A 23,365-nucleotide genomic window follows, 5' to 3' on the forward strand; every position below is an offset into this window, starting at 1 on the left:
ATAGGCATATATTTGCACAGCTATATAGTATATCCCTATCTATTCTCGCTGAGGCTGGTGGGAGTTCATTGTCACCAAAGGGCCTCAGATTCCCAATTCTTTTAGTAGCTGCACTCAAGAGCAGGCCGTTTCAAGTTCCGCTTTATAGAGCTTAATGAAACGGCTGTCGAGTGACACTTCATGTTTCTTTGCAAAGCTAAATGCTTTTCAATAAGGTTGGCCAGGAATCAGAAATTAGTGCTCAAGAGATCTTTCGCTTAACAGGGGTCAGCAAACTTTTTCAACAGGGGGCCGGTCTACTGTCCCTCAGACCTTGTTGGGGGCCGGACTATATTTTTTGGGGAAAACTGAATGAATTCCTATGCCCCACAAATAACCCAGAGATGCATTTCAAATAAAAGGACACATTCTACTCATGTAAAAACACGCTGATTCCCGGACCGTCCATGGGCTGGATTTAGAAGATGATTGGGCCAGATCCAGCCCCCGGGCCTTAATTTGCCTACCCATGGCTTAACAGGTTGTGAACAGCACTCCCTGTGCTGCATGGCAGACATTGCAGCTGTGGACAGTCTTGTAACTGTGAAGTCCTGTGGTGTGTGATAGTAGAGCTTTGCTTTTTGAAAACCCCCACTCGGTTGGTGCAAGCTCTAAAGTGGCTTTTGCCATGGCCCCAAGGGATGCCTGTGTGCCTTTCTGCCTTTTGTAATACTGTGATTTCTCTTTGCAGGACATTGCATTGGTCTTGCCCAGTTCCACGGAGAGCACTCTCTCTGAATTGGAGCAGCTTTCAAATTCGTTGCCAAGCAAGGAACTCATGGCTTCCATCTGTGACTGCCTGATGGAGACATTTTCTAATGCTGAAAGCAGCTATAGCTGTTTGCTGACTTGTATCAGGACAATGATGTTCCTTACTGAGCATGATTATGGATTCTATCACCTGAAGAGGTACATTCCACAAACATACTCACACCGCAGAAATGTTTAGTTCAGCTCACTTTCACCCCCAGTGGGGCTTACAAAGCAGAAGATTGTGCTTAATGTAATGTCAAATTTCACAGGCAATGGTAACAGCAAGAACATACCAGTGTGGCATTTTTTGGTGCTATTAATCTTCTCTTTCTCTTGGAAAGAATTGTTCAAAGCTAACTGTATAATAAAACACTCAGTTTGCAAATTCCTTTTAAAAAATGATCTGGCAGTGCTCTTGTATAGTACAAATACTTTTGTGAAGATGTTAATTAGGGCTGCTGGCTGATTAAAGAAACCTTAGTCAGTTCATCACATGGGTTTCACTAAGTCATCATATTTGCTTTAATGTGCATGTAGTTGAGCCACAATTCTGAACAAAGCGCCCTTGTTTTATTTCAGGTAGTGTCTGATATGACGTAAAAGGTATTATCTTAGAAGATGTATTCCCTCCTATATGTGAGAGGAGGAATTGCTTCTTCTAAGCTTTAATTTGGGATTTAAAACATATTTAAATGCTGTTTAATTAATCAAGGACATCCTTTTAATTAACTGAAACATTGAAATACATATAAGTTCATTCAGTTGTGTTTCTGAAACTGCCTATGTTTTAAGTGCTTTAGATTTATTAATCATATTTTTTTCATATGCTGTGTCAAAAACTGGATTGTTAACAACCTTTTTCTTTGAAACGAAAACAGCTCTCTAAGAAAACACTGTGGGGCTCTGCACACTGGATTGAAGCGAGTAGTGAGCAGCTTTAATAAGGACCCTGGAGAACTTGCGTCTTCATTTCTGGATTTCCTGAGGCAGATACTGAATTCTGATACACTGGTGAGTAAATGTGTACAGAGGGCTTTCTGAAGCTTTGCCTTTATTGCATTCTGTTGCATTTCAGCTCAGGAAAAGTAGCTGCAGTTTTCTTTAAAGCGTACAGCTGTAATACTTCCATCATACTTCCAAATTATCGTTATCTAACAGAATCCCAAAGGGCCAATTTTATTTATTTATTATTCAAGGGGATTTATTTCCTACTTTTCTGTTACAATAATAATACTTAAGGTGGCTTACATCACTTTAAAAATGTACACACACAGACACACACACGAACTTGAAACAACAAATAAGTAAACATTAAATCAGTAAAAACAGAATATAGTTTGCAGCAGGTGAAAACGAAGGAAACGTGAAAACCATTCAACCTTGTAGGTTATGTGCTGGCAGGAATAAAAATGCCTTAATAGAGTAGTGAAAAGCCATGAGAGAGACAGAGAGAGTTCTAGCAAGAAATGTTGGAAGGTTGGAAGGACAGGGAGATGTCAAAAAAAGATGTCATCAGTTAACTGCATTATGGTGCTGTGGTGTTACTGCTTTTGTACTCACGTAGTGTACTTAATCTTCCTTAGGGATGTTGTGGGGATGACGGAAGTCTTGCAGAAGTTGATGGAGCCCATCCTGCCAGAACTTTGGGTCTTACCACTGCAGAATTAAAATACCAATTACAAAACAAAGAAGAAACTCCTGAAAATCTGCTCCTCGAGCTGGAAAAGCTAGTGTTGGTAATGTAATGTTCATATTTTTTGGTGTTGGTGCCAGATGTTTGAGAGTTAGGAGTCTGATGGTTTCTCATTGCTACTGTCTTATTTGATTGTAATGCATTTTATATGTCTTTTTAAACATTCGTGTATGTATTCATTTTTATGCAGTGTTTTTGAACACTGTCCATGTATCTTAACTAGATGTCAGGCTACAAATATTAATAATAATTATAATTTGTAACTAGTGATAAAGTTAGGATGATTGTGTTGCCATTGTTTAGTACTGTTAGGAATGATCACTGTGGTTATTAGTTATGCATATTAAGCTTAGCTTTACATAAAATTATCAGGCTATACCCCTTGAACTTATTTATCACATTTTTCCTGCCCCTCCTCCCATGGCCAATTGTCTCCACCACGTACAATTTGTTTCTCAGTAGCCCTGTACACATACTGGATAACACTTCAGGCACATGATCGACTGGGGCCTAGTCCACAAAAATGTACACTATAATAAATCTGAGTAGACCTATTGAAATCAGTCCATTGATTTCAGTATGACTGACTTTATGTCCATGATGCCATATGTCCATGGTGTCAATTGAACATGTATTTATTGAAAGAGTTGCTGCTAGTTTGCTGCATCTTATCAGGTGGCAAAAATACTTACATTTTGCCTGAGCTGTTAGTGATTGCAGTGTTTCTTACACAGGAGCGCTCAAAAGAAGATGACAGTCTGGAATCTTTATTGGACAATGTTGTTGGACTTCGGCAGATGCTGGAATCTGCTGGTGATCCTTGTCCACTGAATGATCAAGATGTAGAGCCAATCCTTCCTGTACCAGAATCTCTCCAGCATCTTTTTAATAATAGGTAAAGTGCTGAATGTGCATCTCTGTGTGTGAAGAACTAGAATCTCTGAAAACCAGGTGTGTGTGGTGGTATATTTGGGACTGTGTTTAACTTCATGCATTTATCTTTATGGGCTATATGCATTACAACAGAGACTACCCAGTTCTCTTGTCTCAGTCCATCACCACACCTCCTTTCCCCCCCCCTCAAATGATAGGTTGAGGTTCTGAGAGTTGCCCAATTCTTTCAAGATCTTGTGACACAAGTATTGCACAAGTATGATGGATGTGCTTCTTTGTCAATTGTGATCTCTCCCCTTCTTTTTGTCAACATTGCTAATCCTTTTTCTGATCCTTCTTTATTTGGAAATAATAGGCGTTGAGTAGTCCAGCTTTCCTTTTATCATTGATCAGTGTCTTTCTTGAACAAAGCATAGACTCAATGTGTCCTTTTCGTTTGTCTTGTTTTAAACATACATAAAATTGTTTTCAACTTATGCACCATTACTTATCACAGTATTGGTTTATCACAGTGTTGATTGTGGACAGTGTCCCTGGACAGATAGAAGGACAGGGCGTATGTTTTTAAAATAACAAAATAGATAGTGTACCAATTGCTAAACAAAATACAGATGTGATACGGTCCCTGTCCTAGAAGGCTGTCAGGCTGTTTTTGATGACACAGGAAAGTAAAGTGCTTGATAGACATTGCAAAGAATAGGAGACAAGAGCACCTGGTCATAGCAGAGGTTCAAGCCATGTTCTCCATTGGGCATTAGGATGCTCCAAGTGGGATTGTGTCCTTGAGGAAGGAGGTGGTGAAGCCATGGCCCTTTAGGAAATGTTTTATTGGAGGAGTGGATGATGAATACCAGTGGGTAACATTTATTTCATATGGAGACAGCGAACACTGACCACTATTTTTAAAAAAATACATTTGATATTACAGGACTGCATATATCTTGGCAGATGTAATGGATGACCAGCTGAAATCTATGTGGTTCTCGCCGTTCCAGGCTGAAGAAATTGAAACTGACCCTGACATGGTAAAAGTCTTGAGTTTTTAATACTTGAATGGGTGGGAACTGGAGCATTTTTTTTTCCAGAAGTTCAAAAATAACTTTATTGAAACTCAGAGCAAATGAACCAAGTCTGCATTTAGAAGAACGTGTTTGGTCTCTTGGTGGTGAAGCGCGGCTTATGTTGACGACGCAGAACTCTGTGTGGCAGAGGGAACTTGATTTTGGAATCATGGAACTGCTTGACAGCTGATCTGCGGCACTTGTTAGCAGCGATCTCTTCAACTTTCATGATCTGAATTGAGTGAGCACGAGCTCTATGACGGGCTCCCATATCGCGATAGCACTGTAACAGTTCCAGCAGTTGTCAAATCCCTGTACTTCCTGTACATGTTATGAGTTCCACTACGAGAATCATAGCGCAGCCAGATACCGAAATTTTTCACCTTCAACGGAGACTTCTTAAAAACCTGTCCACAGTACACAATTTCCCCAGAAGATTTCTTCATCTTCTTCAGTTGAGAGACAAAGTACCAGAAACGGGACTTTGCAACAACATGATTAGGAGCAAAGATGCGCATCCGATAGAGAGGTGGTGTTGGGCACTTAGGAGTGGGGAGGCATCTCCCAATAACTTTGTACTCCCTCAGGGTGCCTGACGCCTTCATGGTGCTGCCTCTCTCGCTGCCACCCAGAAAAGGGGAACTGGAACATTTATAGCTTAATTGTCAGCAGTATTTTTGAGACCCCATTCATAGTGTAAGCAACAAAGAGGAATGTTAGGAATGTAGACAGATAAAAATGGGCTACTCAATTAGCAGCAGCCTTCTAAGAGTGTTTCCTGTTTGGGGATGCTGACAGTTGTCTGGGGGAATGATTAAAGTGGAATGAATTTCTCACTCTTACAGGTAAAGGTTGACTTAATTGAACTGTCAGAAAAAGGATGCAGTGACTTCGACCTGCAGGCGGAGCTGGAGAGGTCATTTTTGACAGAGCCTACTTCTCCGGGTCGGACAAAAACCACAAAAGGCTTTAAACTTGGCAAACACAAGCATGAGACGTTTATAACTTCCAGGTAACCAGTGGTTTTGATTGTGACTGTGTGCCTAAAGGTGGATTTTGATTTTTCCACTGCATTGGTGATGTATTTGTAATCACGGCATAGTGGGATCCAAGTAGATTTGAGTCACTTGAAAGGGTCCCGCCTACAAGTTGTTCTGCTGCAGCACTCTCTTTGAAAACCAAAATTAAAAAAAATAGATTTTACATGTACAGATTTTGCTGGTGCAAGGGAAGGGAGTGGAGAAGGAATGGCTTCTGTGAACGATAGAACTAACATGGGTTATAAAAGGCAGAATCCAGTTCTACCCAGATGAAATTTAAAAGAAGCCTGGGTTGGAAAAAAGCATCTTACATCCTCTAAAATGCTGCAGACAGGTGTGCCCGAGCAAAAACAAGAAAATTGACTGTGATAGGAACCTTAGAAAGCAACACCTTTTTGCATATTGTGCCATATAATAAGGGAGTACACAGAAAGGAAGGGATCTCTTCTTCTCAGAAGCCTGCCTTCATCCTAGAAAGTGACTTAAGTAACTTAACTCCTGGAGCCAAGGGATGAGGGCATCAAAACTAAATTCTTAAGTCACAAATGGGCAACCTTCAGCTCAGGTGCCACATGGGGTCCTTGAACCTCTTGAAATTGCCCCCTTTCCCTGTCCCATCACAGTTACTTCCTTTCATTTTGTCCTTTTTACCCATGGATTTTTAAGTGGTCTATCCTCATTCCTATGTAGTTTCCGAGCAATTGGAAGGGACAGAATTGTATTTGATAAAAAATTGTTTTTGACTTATTTCATGGTTGGTATGGCTTGGGGAAAAGAATAGTTTCCCTCCCAGCTGCCTGAGAACAAACTGTTAGGCTTCTGCAGTATATGTATATGGGATAGAGTGGGTTAGCATGGAACACTATGCCAAACTATACCTTAGCTTAATGTTGGTTTTCCAGAGAGGAGGTTATGGCCTCTGAGGTCCTCTTCTTTCTGCTGCTGTGATGTGATATGGCTCAGCATGTTGTCTGAACCCGGTTTCTTGGTTTGTCTAGCTCCAGACAAACCACAAACCTGGGTTTGGAGAAGAAACTAGCCCAACCATGGCTTTGCTTGCAGCAGGACAAGGGGAGGTGCATATTGGCTCTGATCTTTGCTTTCTCAAGTTTGACACTTGTGCGATTGCACTAAGCCACTGGTCTTCAGCTGGTGGGTCAGAACCTACTAGTAGGTCACAAGACCTGTTCCAAGGTGGATTGCAACAGGTGCATTGCCACCATGCAGATAAATACATGGTGAATAATTAGGAAATGTGTCCCCAAGTGCATGTTTGGGTGCAAAATGCATCCTGGGTTTGAAAAGGTTGAAGATACCTGCACTAAGCCATAGTTCGGCTTAGCCTTATGTGTGAACTAGATCAGAAAGGGAGGTTATTCACAAAGAAATTACTTTTAATTTCCAGAAGAGTCATGCTGTACTAAACAAAATAAAAAAATTCCATGCATATGCACACAAAAGCTCATACCTAGAACTAACTTAGTTGGTCTTTAAGGTGCTACTGGAAGGAGTTTTTTTATTTTGTTTTGACTATGGCAGACCAACACGGCTACCTATCTGTATGCTGTACTAAAAACATCCTCTATATTCTAATATGAGAGTAACTCTGTCAAATCTAATCTGGCTACCTTGAATCTGAAAATTTAAAAATTGAAAATTGAAGAAGGGATGTCTTTATTCCAAATTATTTAATCCAGAACGTTTTTGTCTTTGGCTGTGCCTATCTTTGGTTCAAGCTCCAGCAACCACCATGCCATTTGGATTAATTGCCACTAAAAATTTTGACTTAAGAACTAACACTAATGCAGATGAATAGCGAGAGACAGGATAAGGGCTTAGAAAGGATAGGAGAAAGAGACCTATTTGCAAACCGCACGTCCGTATGGTTTTTTTAGTTTGTGAAGAATTGGAAAAGGTTCACATTCTCCTGTATATGTTAATACCTGTGTCCTGCTAAGCAAAATACCTCTTGTTAATGAATTTACCATGCGAAACTTCTGGGCCTTAACAGTGGGAAGTCTGAATACATTGAACCTGCCAAGAGGGCCCATATTGTGCCTCCTCCGAGAGGAAGAGGCAGGGGAGCATTTGGCCAAGGCATTCGGCCCCACGATATCTTCCGTCAGAGGAAGCAGAACACAAGCAGGCCGCCCTCTATGCACGTTGACGACTTTGTGGCTGCCGAGAGCAAGGAAGTGGTTCCACCAGATGGGATACAGCCTCCCAAGAGACTGCCTAAAGTTTCACAGAAGATCTCTTCACGGGGCGGGTTCTCAGGGAATCGAGGAGGGCGAGGAGCCTTTCACAGTCCAAACAGATTCTTCACGCCACCTGCTTCGAAAGGTAGGTTTCCTGGTCCGCCTGAAATATGTGAGCTTTGTGCCTTCTGGAGGACAGATTTGAGGTTCAGCGTGTTCCTTAAAGCGAAGTTAGTTGTAGCACTTCTGCTACTATTCACCATTGCAGTTATCTTTTTGGGGGTTTGGAGTCATGGAATTGTAGAGTTGGAAGGGATCTTGAGGATCATCTAGTCCAGCCCCTTGCAATACAGGAATATGCAGCTGTCCTTTACAGGGATTGAACCTGCAACCTTGGCGTTATCAGCACCATCCACCCAGCTGAGCTATCTTTGCAGTAAACTTTGTCCACAAAGGATGCAATCTCAGGCTTTGGCCTTCTAGCCGCAGTCCCCTACAAACTGAGATGTTGTAAAAAAAAGTTTGACGTTCTTTGATTCTCCAAACAGACCTGTTGCTGTCCCCATTTTACAGATGGGGAATTGAGAGGTAGAAGGAATGGCTTGTTCAAGACTGCTCAGTGCGTCCATGATAAATTTAGAACTTGGGCCTCCCAAATTAGCGTCCCGTAATCTGGCTGCCTGGCTAAGCTAGGTGCTACCTTCCATCCAGCATATATGAAGCCTTTCAACTCAGATTGTGGAGCTGAATATTTAGAAACAAAGGCAATTCACAAATGGCTTATTTCTTGTGCTTTTTCATTCAGGAAATTACAGTCGCCGTGAAGGAGCTAGAGGATCAAGCTGGAGTGCACAGAGTTCTCCGCGAGGCACCTACAATGAAAGCAGAGGCGGCCAAAGCAACTTCAACAGGGGCCCACTTCCACCTCTAAGGCCGTTAAGTTCAGCAGGTTTGTGATTTCCTTCCCCTCACAATACTTCGTTGAAATTATATGCACAATCAGTTCAACCAGTGGTATTTTTCTTCAGTTTTGATTTATGGCACTTATTTCCTTCCTTTCTGTTTTACATAAAGCACCAAAAGACACCTTAAAAATTAAGTCAAAAATAATAAAATAGCTAAATGCAAACTCAAAAGAGATTGGATCCTCAGACAAAAATGTCACTTTAAAAAGTTGGTCAACAGTGATGGGAGGTGTAGCAATATTTAGAGGGCCACAGGTTCCCTGTTCCTGCTTTATTGCATTTATTTACTTTGTTTGCCAAGCATGGATTACAACTGAAAGCAAAACAAACAGTTCAAAATATAGATTTATTTTTTTTTGGCAGTGGGGGGGTGGGGGGAGAGTTTCAGGCTGCTGATGTCCCTTCATGAGCTAATGACCTGATCTGCTTTGCATGGGCTTTTGATTCTGGGGTTGATCCACTGAAGGATAATTTTCATGTTTTACTTGCCAATGGTTGAAACTACTGCATTGTAAATAAGTGTACATGTATGATGAAGAATACCAAAAGGTTGTGCTGTTCATTTTGATCTATGATCTGCAGTCTTAGCAAGATTAATTATATCACATATTTCCAGCCTGATTTTATAATAGAATCAGAGATGGAAGGGAACCTGAGGGTCATCTATGCAGGAATCTCAGCTAAAGTGTCCATGACAGATGGTCATCCCACCTTAATGGGGCTTGCTCAGTAGTAAGCCTTAATTAATGAAGCTTAAGTGAAACTAGGTGTGCTTAGGATTCTAGTATTAATAAGTTTGCCTCGGTGTCTGTTGTATAGTAGGCAAAAAACCTGGCCATTATGATGGCTATACATTGTTGGTTAAATGTATATTGAGTTGTTCTGTATTAATATTATAGGTTGGAGGATGTTTCTAAAGGCTTCAGTATAGTTGCAATGCATAATTTGGCCCTTATTGTAGGAATCATCACTGTACTGTTACCAGTTATCTCTCTCTTTTTTTAAGGCTACCGGCCAAGTCCTCGTGATCGTGCTTCCAGAGGCCGTGGTGGAATTGGGCCATCTTGGGCAAGCACAAATAGCGGCAGTAGTGGTGGCTCAAGAGGAAAGTTTGTTGGCGGAGGCAGCGGAAGAGGGCGTCACGTCCGCTCTTTTACTCGATAAACACACCATTGAGAACATTCTGACTGTGAACCTTTCAACATGATGGCAAATTGCTTAAGTGCTTGAGGACCAACGCTAGACTTACTGGTTATCAGGGGGGCAGAAAAGAGACTTTTTTTTTTGGTTTGGAAAAAAATCCCATTTTGTTTGATACAAGATCTGAGGTTTCAATAAAACTGTTTTTTGTGTGTGTTAGTGTGTGTGTATTTATAGTTGCCTATGCTTTTATGATACTTACGCCAGAAGTACAAGTTTAGATTTGGTTTTAACAGTCTTGCAACATAGCCTTCATTTGGGGTAAGTAGAATCAGCCATTCCAAGGCAACAATGTTTTATTTAACAGTTTATATCCCACTTGATCGTAAAACAACCACCTCTAAGCTGTTGACAAAAATATAAAGTAAAACAATTTTTGAAAAACAGGTATTTAAAAGCATTTGTTAAAAAATGATTAAAATCAACAGTCACTGAAGAGGGAGAAGTCACATGTGACTTCTGCTTGCTTCTATGAAAATGTTTAATAGTGGAGCCATGCATGTAGCTGCCTGAGAAGCAGTTGTTTTCCTTTGCATGTATTTTCCATCTCTGCATATAGTGTGCACTCTTACCAAATATCTGAGTCCTTAACTTCAAGAATATATAATCTGTAAGCTTTCACTTCTATATATACATACACCCACACACAACACGCATATGTTATATTAGTTTTATTAGGTCAATTCATTTCGTAGGATACCATAGCCAATGGTATGGGCCATCTCTTGTCAGCTGACACAAGCAGGAGCAAAGGCTTGTGGGAAGTTGGTTCATTTCTCTCAGGTTTTTTTCCTGCCTGATGCAGCAGTACGTTCCTCCTTGGCTCTCCTGGCTTAAGCCAAGTTTCATTAGATTCCTTCATTTTTCTATTTGCTTCTTTTTTGTTTCTTCTCCTGAGTACACAGAACTTTGTTCTCTCCCCACCCCCTTCAGATCTTATTATTATTATTATTATTATTCCTAAGAGTAAAACTAAAAAATAGTAAAACCATAAGACAGGAATTTAATAACTCAAAAATAATTGAAATAAACAGCTAAGCTAAAAACAGACCAAAATGTTAACTTCTTCATGTCTGGAAAGAACTTGCCTGAACAAAAATGTTTTAGCAGACACTGGAAAAAGTGCAGTGAAGGTGCTTACCTGATGTCAATAGTCATGGAGTTCCAAGTGTGGGTGCTGCCATGCAAAAAGAGCTTTTTTTTTTACAAGTGTGGTGCAACTGTAATAGTGCCAGTGCTGCAAATCAAATTGACTGAATAGAAATATATGGGGTAAGGCAATTCCTGAAGTAAACTGTTTCTAACTGTTAAGGGCTTAATATACTAATGCTAACAGCTTGAAGTTGGTTCGGTAACAAACCTGCAATCAGTGCAGATCTCTGAGTGGAGGTGTTACCTGCTGACAGAATCTTATTGCTGTCAGCAGGTGGACTGCAGCATTCTGCACTAATTGTCACTTGCCAGATCCAGCAAAAGGAAGCACCACATAAAGCAGACTGCAGTAATCTAAATCTTAAAAAACAGCCACCTATGGCTTTCACTTCATGCTTTCCAGTCGGGTCAGAGGTCGAACATGTGTTGCTTTCTTGCTTCCATCCCTAGTCAACCGACAGTCTTCCTGGAGAGTCTTCACTAACTCCAGTAATTCTAGCTTTTCAAGCTGTGCCTGCTCCAGTTCTTGGTGATGCTGCCTCTCTGTTGCCAGCAGGGTACGCATGTCAGACGACATCCTGGACATCTGGCTCTGAAAAGCGTAAGAGAGTTTTTCAAGTGTTGCATTGGGACTGCCTGTTAACAGTTAGATGCTCACAATTTCCTATCTATTACATTTGTTTCTTCCCCTTCCTCCAAGGACCCGAGGGTAGCATACAGATAACAGAGCCTAGATTTCATGGATCTGCTCCTTTCAGGTATCCAGACGGCTGCAAAACAGATCTGTTTCTGCCTGCTCTCCAAGGCAAGGGAAAGAGGCTGCATTGTCCTGGAATGACTTGGGCCCAGACCCAAATGCTTCTGTACCCAGAGTTTAAAGGTAAAGGGACCCCTGACCGTTAGGTCCAGTCGTGACCAACTCTGGGGTTGCGGCGCTCATCTCGCTTTATTGGCCAAGGGAGCCAACGTACAGCTTCCGGATCATGTGGCCAGCATGACGAAGGAAGCCGCTTCTGGCAAACCAGAGCAGCGCACAGAAATGTCATTTACCTTCCCACCAGAGCGGTACCTATTTATCTACTTGCGCTTTGACGTGCTTTCGAGGGTAAAGCAAAATGTGCATGGGCATTCTGAGGGCTATTGCAATGATTATGCTCTCCCTGTTATCCCAGTAAATTTGGGGAAAGAACTCAGCAGGTGGGGGATGTGTGGTAGGGAAGACTCTTCTAGGCCAACTTGGAAGTAGTCTGATTTTTATTAATGGTCCATCTCCAAATTAATATAATATTAATGGGACTGGAGGAAGTTTGCCAGTCACCAATAGCAATGCTTCCTTGCTTATGCGAATTGTAGTTAAAATACCTGCTGCTGAAACCATTGGTTCTAAGATAGATGCTGTAGGTGAGACTTCCCCAATTTGATGCTCCCCAGCTGTTGTTGGACTTCAACTCCCATCAGTCCCAGCTGGCTTGGCCAGTGAGTGATGATGGGAATTGTAGTCCAAATTACCCGGATAACACAAGGTTGGGGAAGGTAGGTGTCAGGGGCTTGAGGACTGTGGCTACCCTCTGGAAACTGAAAAAGAGTACAGCATAGAATAAAGCTGTCAGGAATACCAATTCACCAGAGGCAATGTTTCAAGGGAGGGAGATGACCTTGTAGCTAATGGCAATACAATTTGTTTACCTTTAGCTCTTCAATCTGATTTTGCAAAAAACTCTCCTTTTGCACCATATGCTTCCTTTGAGAATCTAGTCGAGATTCCATCTCATGTTTTGCCTCTTCCATCTGGCAGATCATCTCTGACCTTAAAAAACAAAACACTTCATTACTCAGCCTATCTGTCTTTAATCTGAATACACAGGAAACTTGAAACGTACGCGCATTCAGTTTTATGCGCTTGGCAATTATTATTTTTAAAAGGGGGCGAATGTCTGGGGGAAAAAGACTGTGGCAATCCCTCCCGTCATTGTCTTATCTTACTGTTCATCCTGCTTTAATTCTGAAAAGGATTGCTTGGACTGAAACAAACAACAGGCACCTGTTCGTATGTAAGCTAAGTTAATACGCTGATTTGTTTCCGCTTGGGAGGAGGGCAGCTGGTGCAGCCGAACAGTGTGCACCAGCAAAGTGATCATTCACAAAAAGAGGTGGTTTGTTTTAGATTGGGACTTACCATTATACAGGGCCACTAATTAACAGGAAGTAGTGTTTAATCCATCAGTTTTGCGCTAATAATTCTGTAAGTCACAAACAATATCTGTTTTTTTAATCTTCCATCTGTTTTATGCAATATCTGCATCTTCCTTTGGCCCAAGATAAACATCTCATTTTAACAGCCCCAGCTTCACTCACATGGGCAGATCCCATAAGCTAGTACTGGCAAAGAAGCTTTTCATTTATGATTAACTTAGGTTTCAGGTTACCACCAAGCAACGCACAAGCTTATGTTACACAAAAAAGATGTCAACAAATCTTTTATTTCAATCAAATCAGGATGATAGAATACCAGGTGTAACTCGGGTGGGAAGATAGGAGGAAGAGATGGTGATGGCAATAGAAGCAATTTGCCAAGTTACCAAACTGGTTTCCTGAGCACCCAGGAAATTGCAGCAGTATTGAAGAACAGTCCCCTTGTGTATGTTTTAGAGAGATGGGCAAAATATTTAAGTGTCAGTTCATGCTTTAGGCATGGCCACACTTGGCCCTCCAGATGTTTTGGGACCACAACTCCCGTCATCCCTAGCTAACAGGACCAATGGTCAGGGATGATGGGAATTGTAGTCCCCAAACATCTGGAGGGCCAAGTCAATCCATGAGCAGCCAAGGTAAGGGGAAGAATAGCTTTACCTGAGCAGTTCTAGTTCCGTTCTCAGCTCTGCCACACAGTTATGTTGCGCATCATCAGCACTGAGGATGGCATACCCACAGCCTTTGGGGCACTCGCGGCTTCTGTATTCGCACACTGCCAAGTGGCTGTCTAGGTTACGTCTTTCAACCCGAGCTGGGCAACCTGATTGGAAAGCAGAAGATTGGAGGAAGTGCAACACAGAGAGAGAATTATTTCATTTCCCCCATAATCTTCTGACATGGAGACCCCAGAGAGGTCACTTCAGTGCTGCTAATGCAGCAAAAACAATGTGGAAGGCAGCAGTGACAAGCTACTGGTTTCTGCAGTCCCTGTGATTCTCCAGCAGTTTGATTTACCCCATTGTCTCTCAAGACAGAAGGATGCTAATAACAGCACCACCACCACTCTTGAGGAATCTAGGTTAATGTTTCCTACTGTGTGCAGGTACAAGGATTCTCCAAGGGGGCACTGGCACCATCAGCTGCCTTTCAGTTCCCCAAACACCAACACTGAATCCATAATTTGCTTTGGCTAGTGTTGGCAACAGGTAGAAATGGAACAGGAAGGGGTGTTCCCACAGGAAAAGAAACCGAGAAGGCCCACTCTGCAACAGCCACTAACTCTGGGAATTCCCTTTAGTTTACATTCCAGAACCGTGGGACTGAATTCAGGTGAAAACGGAGATCTACCATCTGTTTGCAAGATAACCATCTCTGCATTCTACCTACCGCTATTTGAACAGGGGACCCGGCTGCATTCACACTCGCGTTCATGTCGGTCAATGGATTCCAGTGAACACACCATTTCACAGCCACACTCTCTGTTCCTGCAGTGCATCTGGAGTCGATTGAGATCGTTCTTCATGTATCTGGGTACAGAAGTGAATTATTTTTATTCTTCCAATACTGCTTGCTAAGATATAACATATCACATGCTCCCCAGTTCTCCGAGTGGTAAGACATTCCAGAGTCAGTGCTAACTGCTTCAGTTTTCTTTGAATGAGGCCACATAGCAGATTAACCATGATTGCGTAATATTTGGTTTCCTTGAAAGTATACAGGCAGAGCACAGGCGAAGCTAAACAGCAGATCCCCAGAAAGGCAACTTGCACCACAAGGCATTTCTAGCCTTGATGTTAAGAGCTTCCACACTCTACCTTCTGCCTGTCTATCCCCTAAAACTGCTGCACTAACTTTACATTACATTACACCGGCCACCCACTTCAGCTTGGCTGTGGTGTCACCCTCCTTACTCCTAACGTTCTGGAGAAATATCTGTATCAAGAAGCCATCTTCTAACAATTAGATCCCATAGAAAGACATCCCCTGGATACTGTGAGCCATTAACCATAATATCCTTTCCTCAAAACTTAATACTATGATCAGCCATCGCTTTAAGGCAGGGGTGGGAAATCACAGGTCTGATCACCAAATGTGACCCTTCAGACCTACCTGGCTGTCAGGATTTCTTCCCTGCTATACCCCCCACTGGCCCTGCTCACCACTGGAATGTTGCCCCTGGAAGGCAACACCCCCCTGTCACAATTAAAATGCACGTTTCCAGAAAGTTGGCAATCCTAATGAAGCAGAAGCACCATGGCCAACTTGTGTTATTTGGCAACACAGTAAGTCAACACTTGTTTGTGACATTTATGTTTAAGATGTGTTCATTCTTTATTACATACAATACTTTAAAAACATGTATCGTGGGTATTACCACTTATGCTGTCCTATCCGTTTGTTTTCAAAAGTTGTGTTTTTAAAACCTTAGCTGTTAATAGGTTAATGAAGCTTGAAGCAGTTTGCTCCAACCTTGAGAAAAGGAGATTGGTCAAACCAAAAATTTTCCTAGCAACTGCACAGATGTCCTAGCAGAAATTATTTTTGTGTGTGTGTGTGTGTGTGTGTGTGCGTGCGTGCGGTTCTTCTGTGCAAAGCAGCAAGGTTAAAAAGAGTGCAATCAGAGGTGTGAATTCAGATCAAGCCAAAACTTTGTGATGCAAGCAATCTGGACTTTGCTACTTACTCTGGACCTATGTAATAGGATTATGTTTCCATGTACGAGAAGAGGACAATATAGATAACTGGAACTTGGCACTGGATCCTGTGGGACAGAACATTCTTGTCTATCCTTTATTTCTATAAAAGCAGTTCCCTCATTATTCGAATTTGGAAAAGGCTACACAGTAAACCCCCAAAGAATTAATGTGTCTGCTGCCTCACTCTTTTCTTATACAGTGGTACCTCTGGATATGCACACCTCTGGTTGCGTATCCCTCAGGATATGAACGCGGCAAACCCGGAAGTATTTTTCTGAGTTTTGCCGCGTGCGCATGCGCAGAAGTGCTCTACCGCGCTGCGCACAGAACAGGCACCTCTGGTTGCGAATTCCTCAGGATTCGACTGGAGCTCCGGAACGGATCCCGTGCAGAACTGGAGGTACCACTGTACATCTATTTCCTTGTAGGACATTCTCTTCTGAGTGAAATAGACCAAATCTAGGCTTACTAAACCTAGTCAATTTCATTAATTTGCATGACATATCGGGTAGTAACTTTAGTAAGGAAAACCAATCCAACAGGATGCTCCATCCCTCAGCCTCACATTTGCTCAATCTACTAGTGTAGGATTAGATTTCATGATAGCGGCAAGTTGGACTCAGAAATAATTACGCACCTGTAAAGCGGTCGAAGGACAGACAGATCAAGTGGCTGACGATCTTCTGGGCAGTTGCTGTGATGAACAAGCCACCCGTGTATGCAGGAAGTGCAGAAAGCATGTTCGCAAGGAGCCTGCAAGGGATCTTCCAACACATCTCGGCAGATGCAGCACAGGAGACCTTCATTCACGTAACCTACGAAGCGCTCAATATCATATCCCATTTTCTCAACGACCTCTAGCCTGCTATGGAAGTGAAAGCACAGAATTAGTAACTGCGGCCACATTGCCTTTGAAAGTCAAGTGAGCACATTATCACCCTTGCACCTTAAGATCTGAAGAGATATGATGCAGAGGGAGTGAAGTGGCTTGCGAGTTTTATGCCGTGGACCGTCAGAATCTGGATGCAATTCCAATTTGCAACCTTTCCCCAAGCATGCAAAGCTATAGCATAGACAAGAGCAAACTTACACTTTTTTGTTCATTTAGTTGCATCTCAACCCTCAAGAGGGCCCTTTTTATAGAAAAATGCATGCAGGCATTGATTTCAAGCTTCTTTGCAACATGTCACAGCCCCTCAAAAAATAATACATTGCCTTTTCAGTATTCAGTTTCTTCTCAGAGAAACCCTAATTAGACTTAGGAGGATTAATGTTTCTTTCTCCATTAAGCACGTAAAGCAGCCAGAGCACCTGATCAAAGCAACTAAGCGCCACCTGCTTCTTTCTCAGGTGTCATTCTAGAAAGATTCTCTGGATTAAGTGGCATATGGAATGGGTTCTAAACACTGAGTTTACCAAGTGTTTATAATGTAAACTGTGCATGTGTTTTGAGATGCTAAAAAACTGTTGAACAGAATGTACTCACTCTGTAATAACACAGTTCCATATTTTTAATGGTGAGGCTATTTTTCTTTTTTAATATGGAACATTCTGATACTTTCTGCTGGAATATATATATATATATTTAGTAAAGCATAATGTTATAGAACAGGCACGTCCAACTCCCAAGAGACTGCAATTTACTCCCAGTATAAAAAAACTTGCCAAGGTCCATATAGTTAAAGCCATGGTTTTCCCAGTAATGATGTATGGAAGTGGGAGCTGGACCATAAAGAAAGCTGATCACCGAAGAATTGATGCTTTTGAATTATGGTGCTGGAGGAGACTCTTGAGAGTCCCATGGACTGCAAGAAGATCAAGCCTCTCCATTCTTAAGGAAATCAGCCCTGAGTGCTCACTGGAAGGACAGATCCTGAAGCTGAGACTCCAATACTTTGGCAACCTCAGGAGAAGAGAAGACTCCCTGGAAAAGACCCTGATGTTGGGAAAGATTGAGGGCACAAGGAGAAGGGGACGACAGAGGACGAGATGGTTGGACAGTGTTCTCGAAGCTACCAGTTTGAGTTTGACCAAACTGCGGGAGGCAGTGGAAGACAGGAGTGTCTGGCGTGCTCTGGTCCATGGGGTCACGAAGAGTCGGACACGACTAAATGACTAAACAACAACAACATAAAAAAACTGGCAGTGATCTACCCATTGTCATTGGAGAGAGGAGGAGTATGAGTGGGGTTGGTGGATTGCATGAGCATTATTGTCTTGGAAGATGTTTAGTAGGGCCAATTCTGGGGTGATTTCTAATACTTGCTTAGTTATTTTACATATTTCTTGTATGGCTGTTGTCCAGAATAGTTGAATTCTGGGGCACTCCCACCACATATGGAGGTATGTGCCTGTGGAGGTGCATCCTCTCCAGCATTTTGGTGAGGTTCCTGGGTGTATTAGCGCTAGTTTTCTTGGTGTTAGGTACCACCTCTAGGTGAGTTTCAGAGTGAGTTCTTTTCTTTTTGTTTATATGGATTTAAAGGGGGGAGGGGTTTAGACCACATTTTGGTCCATTAAGTGGGGTTAATATCATAGCCTATGTTATCCTCCCATTGTTTTTGATTGTGTCTAGGGGGTTCGTGGGATTTTGGAGTAGTATTTTGTATATTGCGGATACCATCCTTTTACCGTGTCCCTTTGTTGTTAGGAGGAGGTTTTTGAAGGTTGTCAGGGGCCTAGTTGCTGCTGATTTTACTGCTGGGTTGTTTAAGAGGGCATGTAATTGGTGTTGTGCTAACCAGGGCATTTGGGTGTCTTCTAGTTTGTCTTGTATTTCTTGTGTTGACAAAGGTTTGTTATTTTTATAGAAGTCTATCAGGCGATATAAGGCTTAGGTTTTCCAGGTTTTTATCTGAAGGTTTTGTGCTGCATGGTGGAATAATGAGTGGTACGCCAGGGGAATTAGTGGGGATGGGGTTGGGGATAGTTTGCCTATTTCTGTTTTCCATGCTTTGAGCATGGTCTGTGTGTACCTGTTAAGTGTTGTGGGAATTTTCCTTTGTTTGGGAGGAGTGGGTATGCTGTGGTGCAGGTATTTTCAATTGTGTCCCTCTCTAGGTGTATCCAGTGTTTTGTCGCATCTTCTAGTATATACGGGATTATATGGCGTTTTTGGTTGGCAATGTAATATGCTTCTATGTTGGGGATTCCCCATCCTCCTTCTGAGGTGGGGAGGTGCAGGTATTTGGGGCTTATTCTTGGTTTTTTATGTGAGAAGATAAAAGAGTGTAGTTTTCTCTGCCATCTGCAGAGTTGGGTTGGGGGAATCCAGATTGGGAGGGTTTGGAATAGGCAGGTTAGTTTTGGGAGGGTGATCATTTTGATCATGGCTATTTTGTCTGAGAGTGTGAAATTCATGTTGTTCCATCTCTTTAGATCTTTGTTAATTTGTCGCCACAAGGGCTTGTAGTTGTGGAGGTAGAATTTATTGAGGTTTCTGGTTATTTGTACCCCTAGGTATCTGAACTTGGTGTGCCAAAGTTTTATTTTGGTGACATTAGTGAGTTCGTTTTGGGTGTGAAGAGGTGTGTTGACATCCCTGTTACAGAACATAAAGTAAGCAAATTCTTACATTTTCCTATCAGTATAGCGTGCTGTGTTCCCTATAAAGATTTCTATGTTATAAAAATGGCTCTGTACAAACGGTGATTTTTAAGTGTCTCACTCTGCTTCATCGCGCCTCTTTCCAAGAACATGGAAAACACGTTTATTTGTTAAGCTTCCTAAGTAAATGATCCCTGCACTCAACCCACTGGTCGCAATTAGCTACCACCTCTACTTTTCACACAGCTACAGAAAACATATTCTAAATTTTGACAGCAGGAAACAACAGAGGAAAGGGGAAGAAAGCAGATGGGAAGCAGCATATGACTGTTTTGGTCAAAGGGGCTTAGGGCCAGCCTTTCCAACCCTATTTTGCACATCTATGCTCAAAAGTTCAAGCCAGCACAGTTGGTCAAAACATTTGGAGGGCAAATGAGCCAGTGTGGTGTAGTGGTTAGAGTGTTGAACTAGGACCGGAATCCTCATGTAGCTCACTGGGTAACCTTGGGCCATTCACCCACTCTAAGTTACCTCACAGGAGAGAACTATGTATGCCACCTTGAGCTCCTTGGAGGAAAGGTAGGACATAAATAAAATAAGAAGAATAGGTACAGCTGGGGATGGGAACTAGGCTAGGGGACATGCTATCTGGAGATGCTGGAGGGGCCAGGCAAGCAGATGCTCTTACCCCTCAGCTACGGCACTGGAGAGTCGTATTTTATTTTACTTTATTTCACAGAATTTATAGGCCGCTTGAGTGTAGAAGAAAAAACAAACCCCTGAAAGTGGTTTTACAGAAAGCCACGACTCCTCCATCTTATGCTATAACAACTGTCAGCAAAAGCAGACAAAGGCAGCTGCTCCAGATTCAGGATGTCAGCAACTTGGTATAGAACCGTAGTTCCCAATGTGGGGCACATGCCCCACAGGGGGGCAATTTGATTTTTAAGGGGGGGGCAATTCGAGAATGAGTTATTAACAGTTCATGGTCTTTTAGGCTTCCTCCACGGGAATAGCTCACTTTTTGAATAATAAGAATTATATTTCAAGTGGGAGGGGGGCGCATCAGGATTTTAAAGATGCTTAGGTGGGGCATGGCCAAAAACGGGTTGGGAACCACTGGTACAGAATCGCAGAATGGTACCCAAGGTGCCTTTGACAAAAGTGGGCTGCTGGTTCCCCGAAGTTCACACTGCAACCTATTGTTAAGTCTCTTAAAAAAAAACAATACAAGCTGAGCACCCTTGCAAATTGGTTTTAGTCTTTTCTCTCTTTTTTTGGGGGGGGGGGAGGGTTACTTTTTAAAAGCATAGGCAAAAGCGCTATCAGAAAACAAGGGGAGCCACCTGCCTCAAAGCTTCCCTCCCAAGGCAGGTTTCAGGGTGGCGATTCCTCTCCTCCTTCCCGCCCTCCAAGCGAAAGCCCAGAAACGGCTCTTCTTCGCCTCAGCCGCTTCGCGAAAGCGCGCTTCCGCAACATAAATGCTCCCCACAGGCCACCGTCCAGTCCCTACGCGCCTCCACCCCCGCCAATAAGAGGAGTAAGGGGCTGGCCTGGCCCCGCCTTCTTCGCACGCGACCGCTCAGCTGGCCCCTTTCTTCGGAGTAGACTTAGAATATAACTAGAGCCGCACGTGCTTTGCAACTTCCGAGTTTTTCGTGATGCTTTAGGATTTTAGAGCAGGTTTTTTGTTTGTTTGTTTGTTTTGCAGGCAGGGCGCGTTCTGCTAAAGCAAAAGAAAGCAGGAGCCCTTCCTCTTTCCAACTCGGATCTTATTTATTGCAGTGTGGGGTGGGGGGGATGTGACAAATTTCAGAGGAGCCATTCGGTTAGACGACAATGGATCGCAATGGATTGTTTTTGAAGTCATTTCAGCACCGGGTGGAAAAGAAAATCGCCACAACGCCTCCGCCCTATCCTGGATTTTGGCAGAACAAAGGTGGCAACCCTAGAACTTAACCCGGGAGGGCGCAGGTTGGGAGAGGCTAGGCTAATAAGAGGCGTTTAACAGGGAAAGGCGCTGCCTGTAAATCCACATTAAACCTCAGCGCCACCATCTGAGCAGCAGTTTGAACGATGGGCTACACTGCAGGGCCGCCCTAAGACGCTCCCCGCACCCCAGTCACAACTTACGCTACTATCCTGGCTCTGCCCGTTGTCTTCTATGGGTAGCTCTGAGCGGGGAAGAAAAGGAGAAAAATATACCCTATGAGTTCCAAATCTGTGTTGGAGTGAGTTGCTCTATATTTTTTATCTCTCTGACTCTCGGCAATTCATCCTCTTCGGCCTCGCGAATTGGTTAACGCCCTCCTCGGCCAGCGCCGTATTTTCCTTCGAAAACGAGTAACCTAGGCAACGGGGGGAAGGCGAGGAAGGCACTTTGCGACAAATACGCTTGATGGCCGTGTGTCGCAGAGCGTAAGCGTACCCGGCGGCCCGCCATGTCGAGCGCGGCAAAAGCACCAGCGGAGCATGCGCAGTAGGGTTTCCTTCGTACCTCCTGGCAGCCCTCAAGAGAGGCGAGGCGGAGGCGAGCGCCGCGCATGAATGCTGGTCATGCGCAGTGGGGCGAACGGAGGGCGCGATAAATTGAGAGCGGCCTGGGGCGATCGGCTGCGCATGCGCCGTTTGGCGAACGATAGGGCGACGGTGCTGTCTTGGCGGGACGGTTAAATTGCAAAGTAAGTGCGGCGTCGTGTTAAGACTGGGAGGGGGCTGAGGCAGTCCTTCCTCAGAGGCTTAGGGTTGGGGATTCAGTAACTGGGCTGGCTGTATCCAGTGCGCTTCTGCTTTTCAGGTTTCCGTTTCCACAAACACGAAAGATACTCTGCACATGCTCAGAAGCTCTTGCTCCCTCGGTTCAGTTTTAACAAGACCGTGTTTTGTTTCCTTCGGTGGACAAATATATGCTTCTGGTGCTCGCTGTAAGAACCTGAAGATGAGTTTTGTTCCTGCATATATGGAATTAATAAATATAAGCAACTGACGCAAATGGCCAGCAGAGGCCTGAGAAAATAAATAGAGGGCTTTATGGCTTTTTATTTTTTAAGCAAGCACCTGGACAACATTGCTGGCATTTGCCTTGGCTCACAGTGGAGGTGAGGAGAGGGTTGCCACCAGAAATGAAAAGTTGCTATGAAATGAATCTCTTCGGACTGTGGCAGAGTCAGGAGATGAATGTAGTGGGTTGAATGTAGTGATTGGGCAGGTTGATACAAAAAAAAAAAAAAAGGTGCTGCCATGGGTAGTCTGGTGCTTAAGAAATCATGATTAAAATTTCAACTTAACCTGAGAACATAAAAGTCTTCACCTGGCACCAAAATAGTGGTGGGTACCAAGTTAGCCTCCCTCAGGACTCCAAAGAATACTGAGAATGGCTTGACCACAGCTGCCCTCTTCCTACCACCCACCTAATAAGGCTGGTACACCTGGAGGAGAAACAAGAGGAACCATACTTCCTAGTTTTTTGGGTATTTTCTCCCTGGTGTGAGAACAGGAATAGGATATGTTCTGGGAAGTATTTAAGAGTTTCTTTCTCTAGGGCTTGCTTTTTAAAGCAAACTTCTTTTTTTGTGCTGTTTTTCAGACGAACAGAACTGAACATGAGACGATCAGCAGCTCCTAGTCAACTGATGGGAAATTCAGTCAAAAAGCCAAGGTTTATACCTCCAGGAAAAACCCATATTTTATCTCTGAAAAAAGAATCTGAACAGTCAGGCTCAGAGGTAATATTAAAAGGGAGGAAGAAAGCAAGTGTAATATTATTACTGAATGAAAACTGAACTTGAAGAATCTATGTCAAAAATCTGTGGAATCTTAATTCTCACTGAGTCAGATGCTTCACTCACAAATTCTTCCATATAGAAGATAAGCTGTCAGGGAGTGCCAGTATCACTTCCACTCTGATGCTTAACTTTCTGTATGCAGGGATTTAT

At 43.0% G+C, this 23,365-nt stretch overlaps 2 protein-coding genes and 1 pseudogene across 8 annotated transcripts in view; 1 reads left to right on the top strand and 2 right to left on the bottom strand.

Moving 5' to 3' along the window:
- VIRMA (vir like m6A methyltransferase associated) overlaps nucleotides 1-9,996 on the top strand; it is a 31,568-nt gene extending 21,572 nt beyond the window's left edge. For both annotated transcript variants that reach the window (XM_081873948.1, XM_081873949.1), the window contains exons 16-24: nucleotides 731-948; nucleotides 1,671-1,803; nucleotides 2,376-2,528; nucleotides 3,220-3,380; nucleotides 4,308-4,404; nucleotides 5,286-5,452; nucleotides 7,492-7,823; nucleotides 8,484-8,627; nucleotides 9,650-9,996. In XM_081873948.1, coding sequence (XP_081730074.1) covers nucleotides 731-948; nucleotides 1,671-1,803; nucleotides 2,376-2,528; nucleotides 3,220-3,380; nucleotides 4,308-4,404; nucleotides 5,286-5,452; nucleotides 7,492-7,823; nucleotides 8,484-8,627; nucleotides 9,650-9,807 — 1,563 coding nt within the window. In that variant the 3' untranslated portion in view covers nucleotides 9,808-9,996. The remainder of the gene's footprint in view (nucleotides 1-730; nucleotides 949-1,670; nucleotides 1,804-2,375; nucleotides 2,529-3,219; nucleotides 3,381-4,307; nucleotides 4,405-5,285; nucleotides 5,453-7,491; nucleotides 7,824-8,483; nucleotides 8,628-9,649) is intronic.
- Nucleotides 4,452-5,072, bottom strand: LOC309348999 (large ribosomal subunit protein eL20 pseudogene; annotated as a pseudogene). The gene has a single exon. The product of its transcript is annotated as a large ribosomal subunit protein eL20 pseudogene (transcript).
- A 504-nt stretch (nucleotides 9,997-10,500) lies between the features above and the next one.
- LOC309348921 (RING finger protein 151-like) lies at nucleotides 10,501-21,839 on the bottom strand. Of its 5 annotated transcripts, none has more exons than XM_081874738.1 (6): nucleotides 21,636-21,839; nucleotides 16,522-16,746; nucleotides 14,575-14,714; nucleotides 13,846-14,008; nucleotides 12,682-12,802; nucleotides 10,501-11,587 (listed from the first exon to the last, which is right to left on the bottom strand). In XM_081874738.1, the coding sequence occupies exons 2-6, from the start codon at nucleotides 16,725-16,727 to the stop codon at nucleotides 11,381-11,383; spliced, it is 837 nt and encodes a 278-aa protein (XP_081730864.1). In that variant the 5' UTR covers nucleotides 16,728-16,746; nucleotides 21,636-21,839; the 3' UTR covers nucleotides 10,501-11,380. The 5 variants fall into 5 exon arrangements, with proteins under 5 accessions (XP_081730864.1, XP_081730861.1, XP_081730862.1 ...); XM_081874735.1 differs by having other exon boundaries at nucleotides 16,522-16,749; nucleotides 21,636-21,838; XM_081874736.1 differs by lacking the exon at nucleotides 21,636-21,839 and adding an exon at nucleotides 20,781-20,930.
- Nucleotides 21,840-23,365: the final 1,526 nt, after the last annotated feature.

The sequence above is a fragment of the Podarcis erhardii genome (assembly GCF_964252035.2).
Source record: "Podarcis erhardii genome assembly, chromosome: 8".
NCBI lineage: Eukaryota > Metazoa > Chordata > Lepidosauria > Squamata > Lacertidae > Podarcis > Podarcis erhardii.

Excerpts from the sequence above, each read along its gene's own strand:
- LOC309348921 (XM_081874738.1), bottom strand. The coding sequence starts at position 16,727 with ATGGGATATGATATTGAGCGCTTCGTAGGTTACGTGAATGAAGGTCTC. Across the intron at positions 12,803-13,845 it reads ACGGAACTAGAACTGCTCAG|GTCAGAGATGATCTGCCAGA; the intron begins GTAAAGCTATTC and ends TTGTTTTTTAAG. Across the intron at positions 11,588-12,681 it reads ATCAGATTGAAGAGCTAAAG|AGCCAGATGTCCAGGATGTC; the intron begins GTAAACAAATTG and ends TACGCTTTTCAG.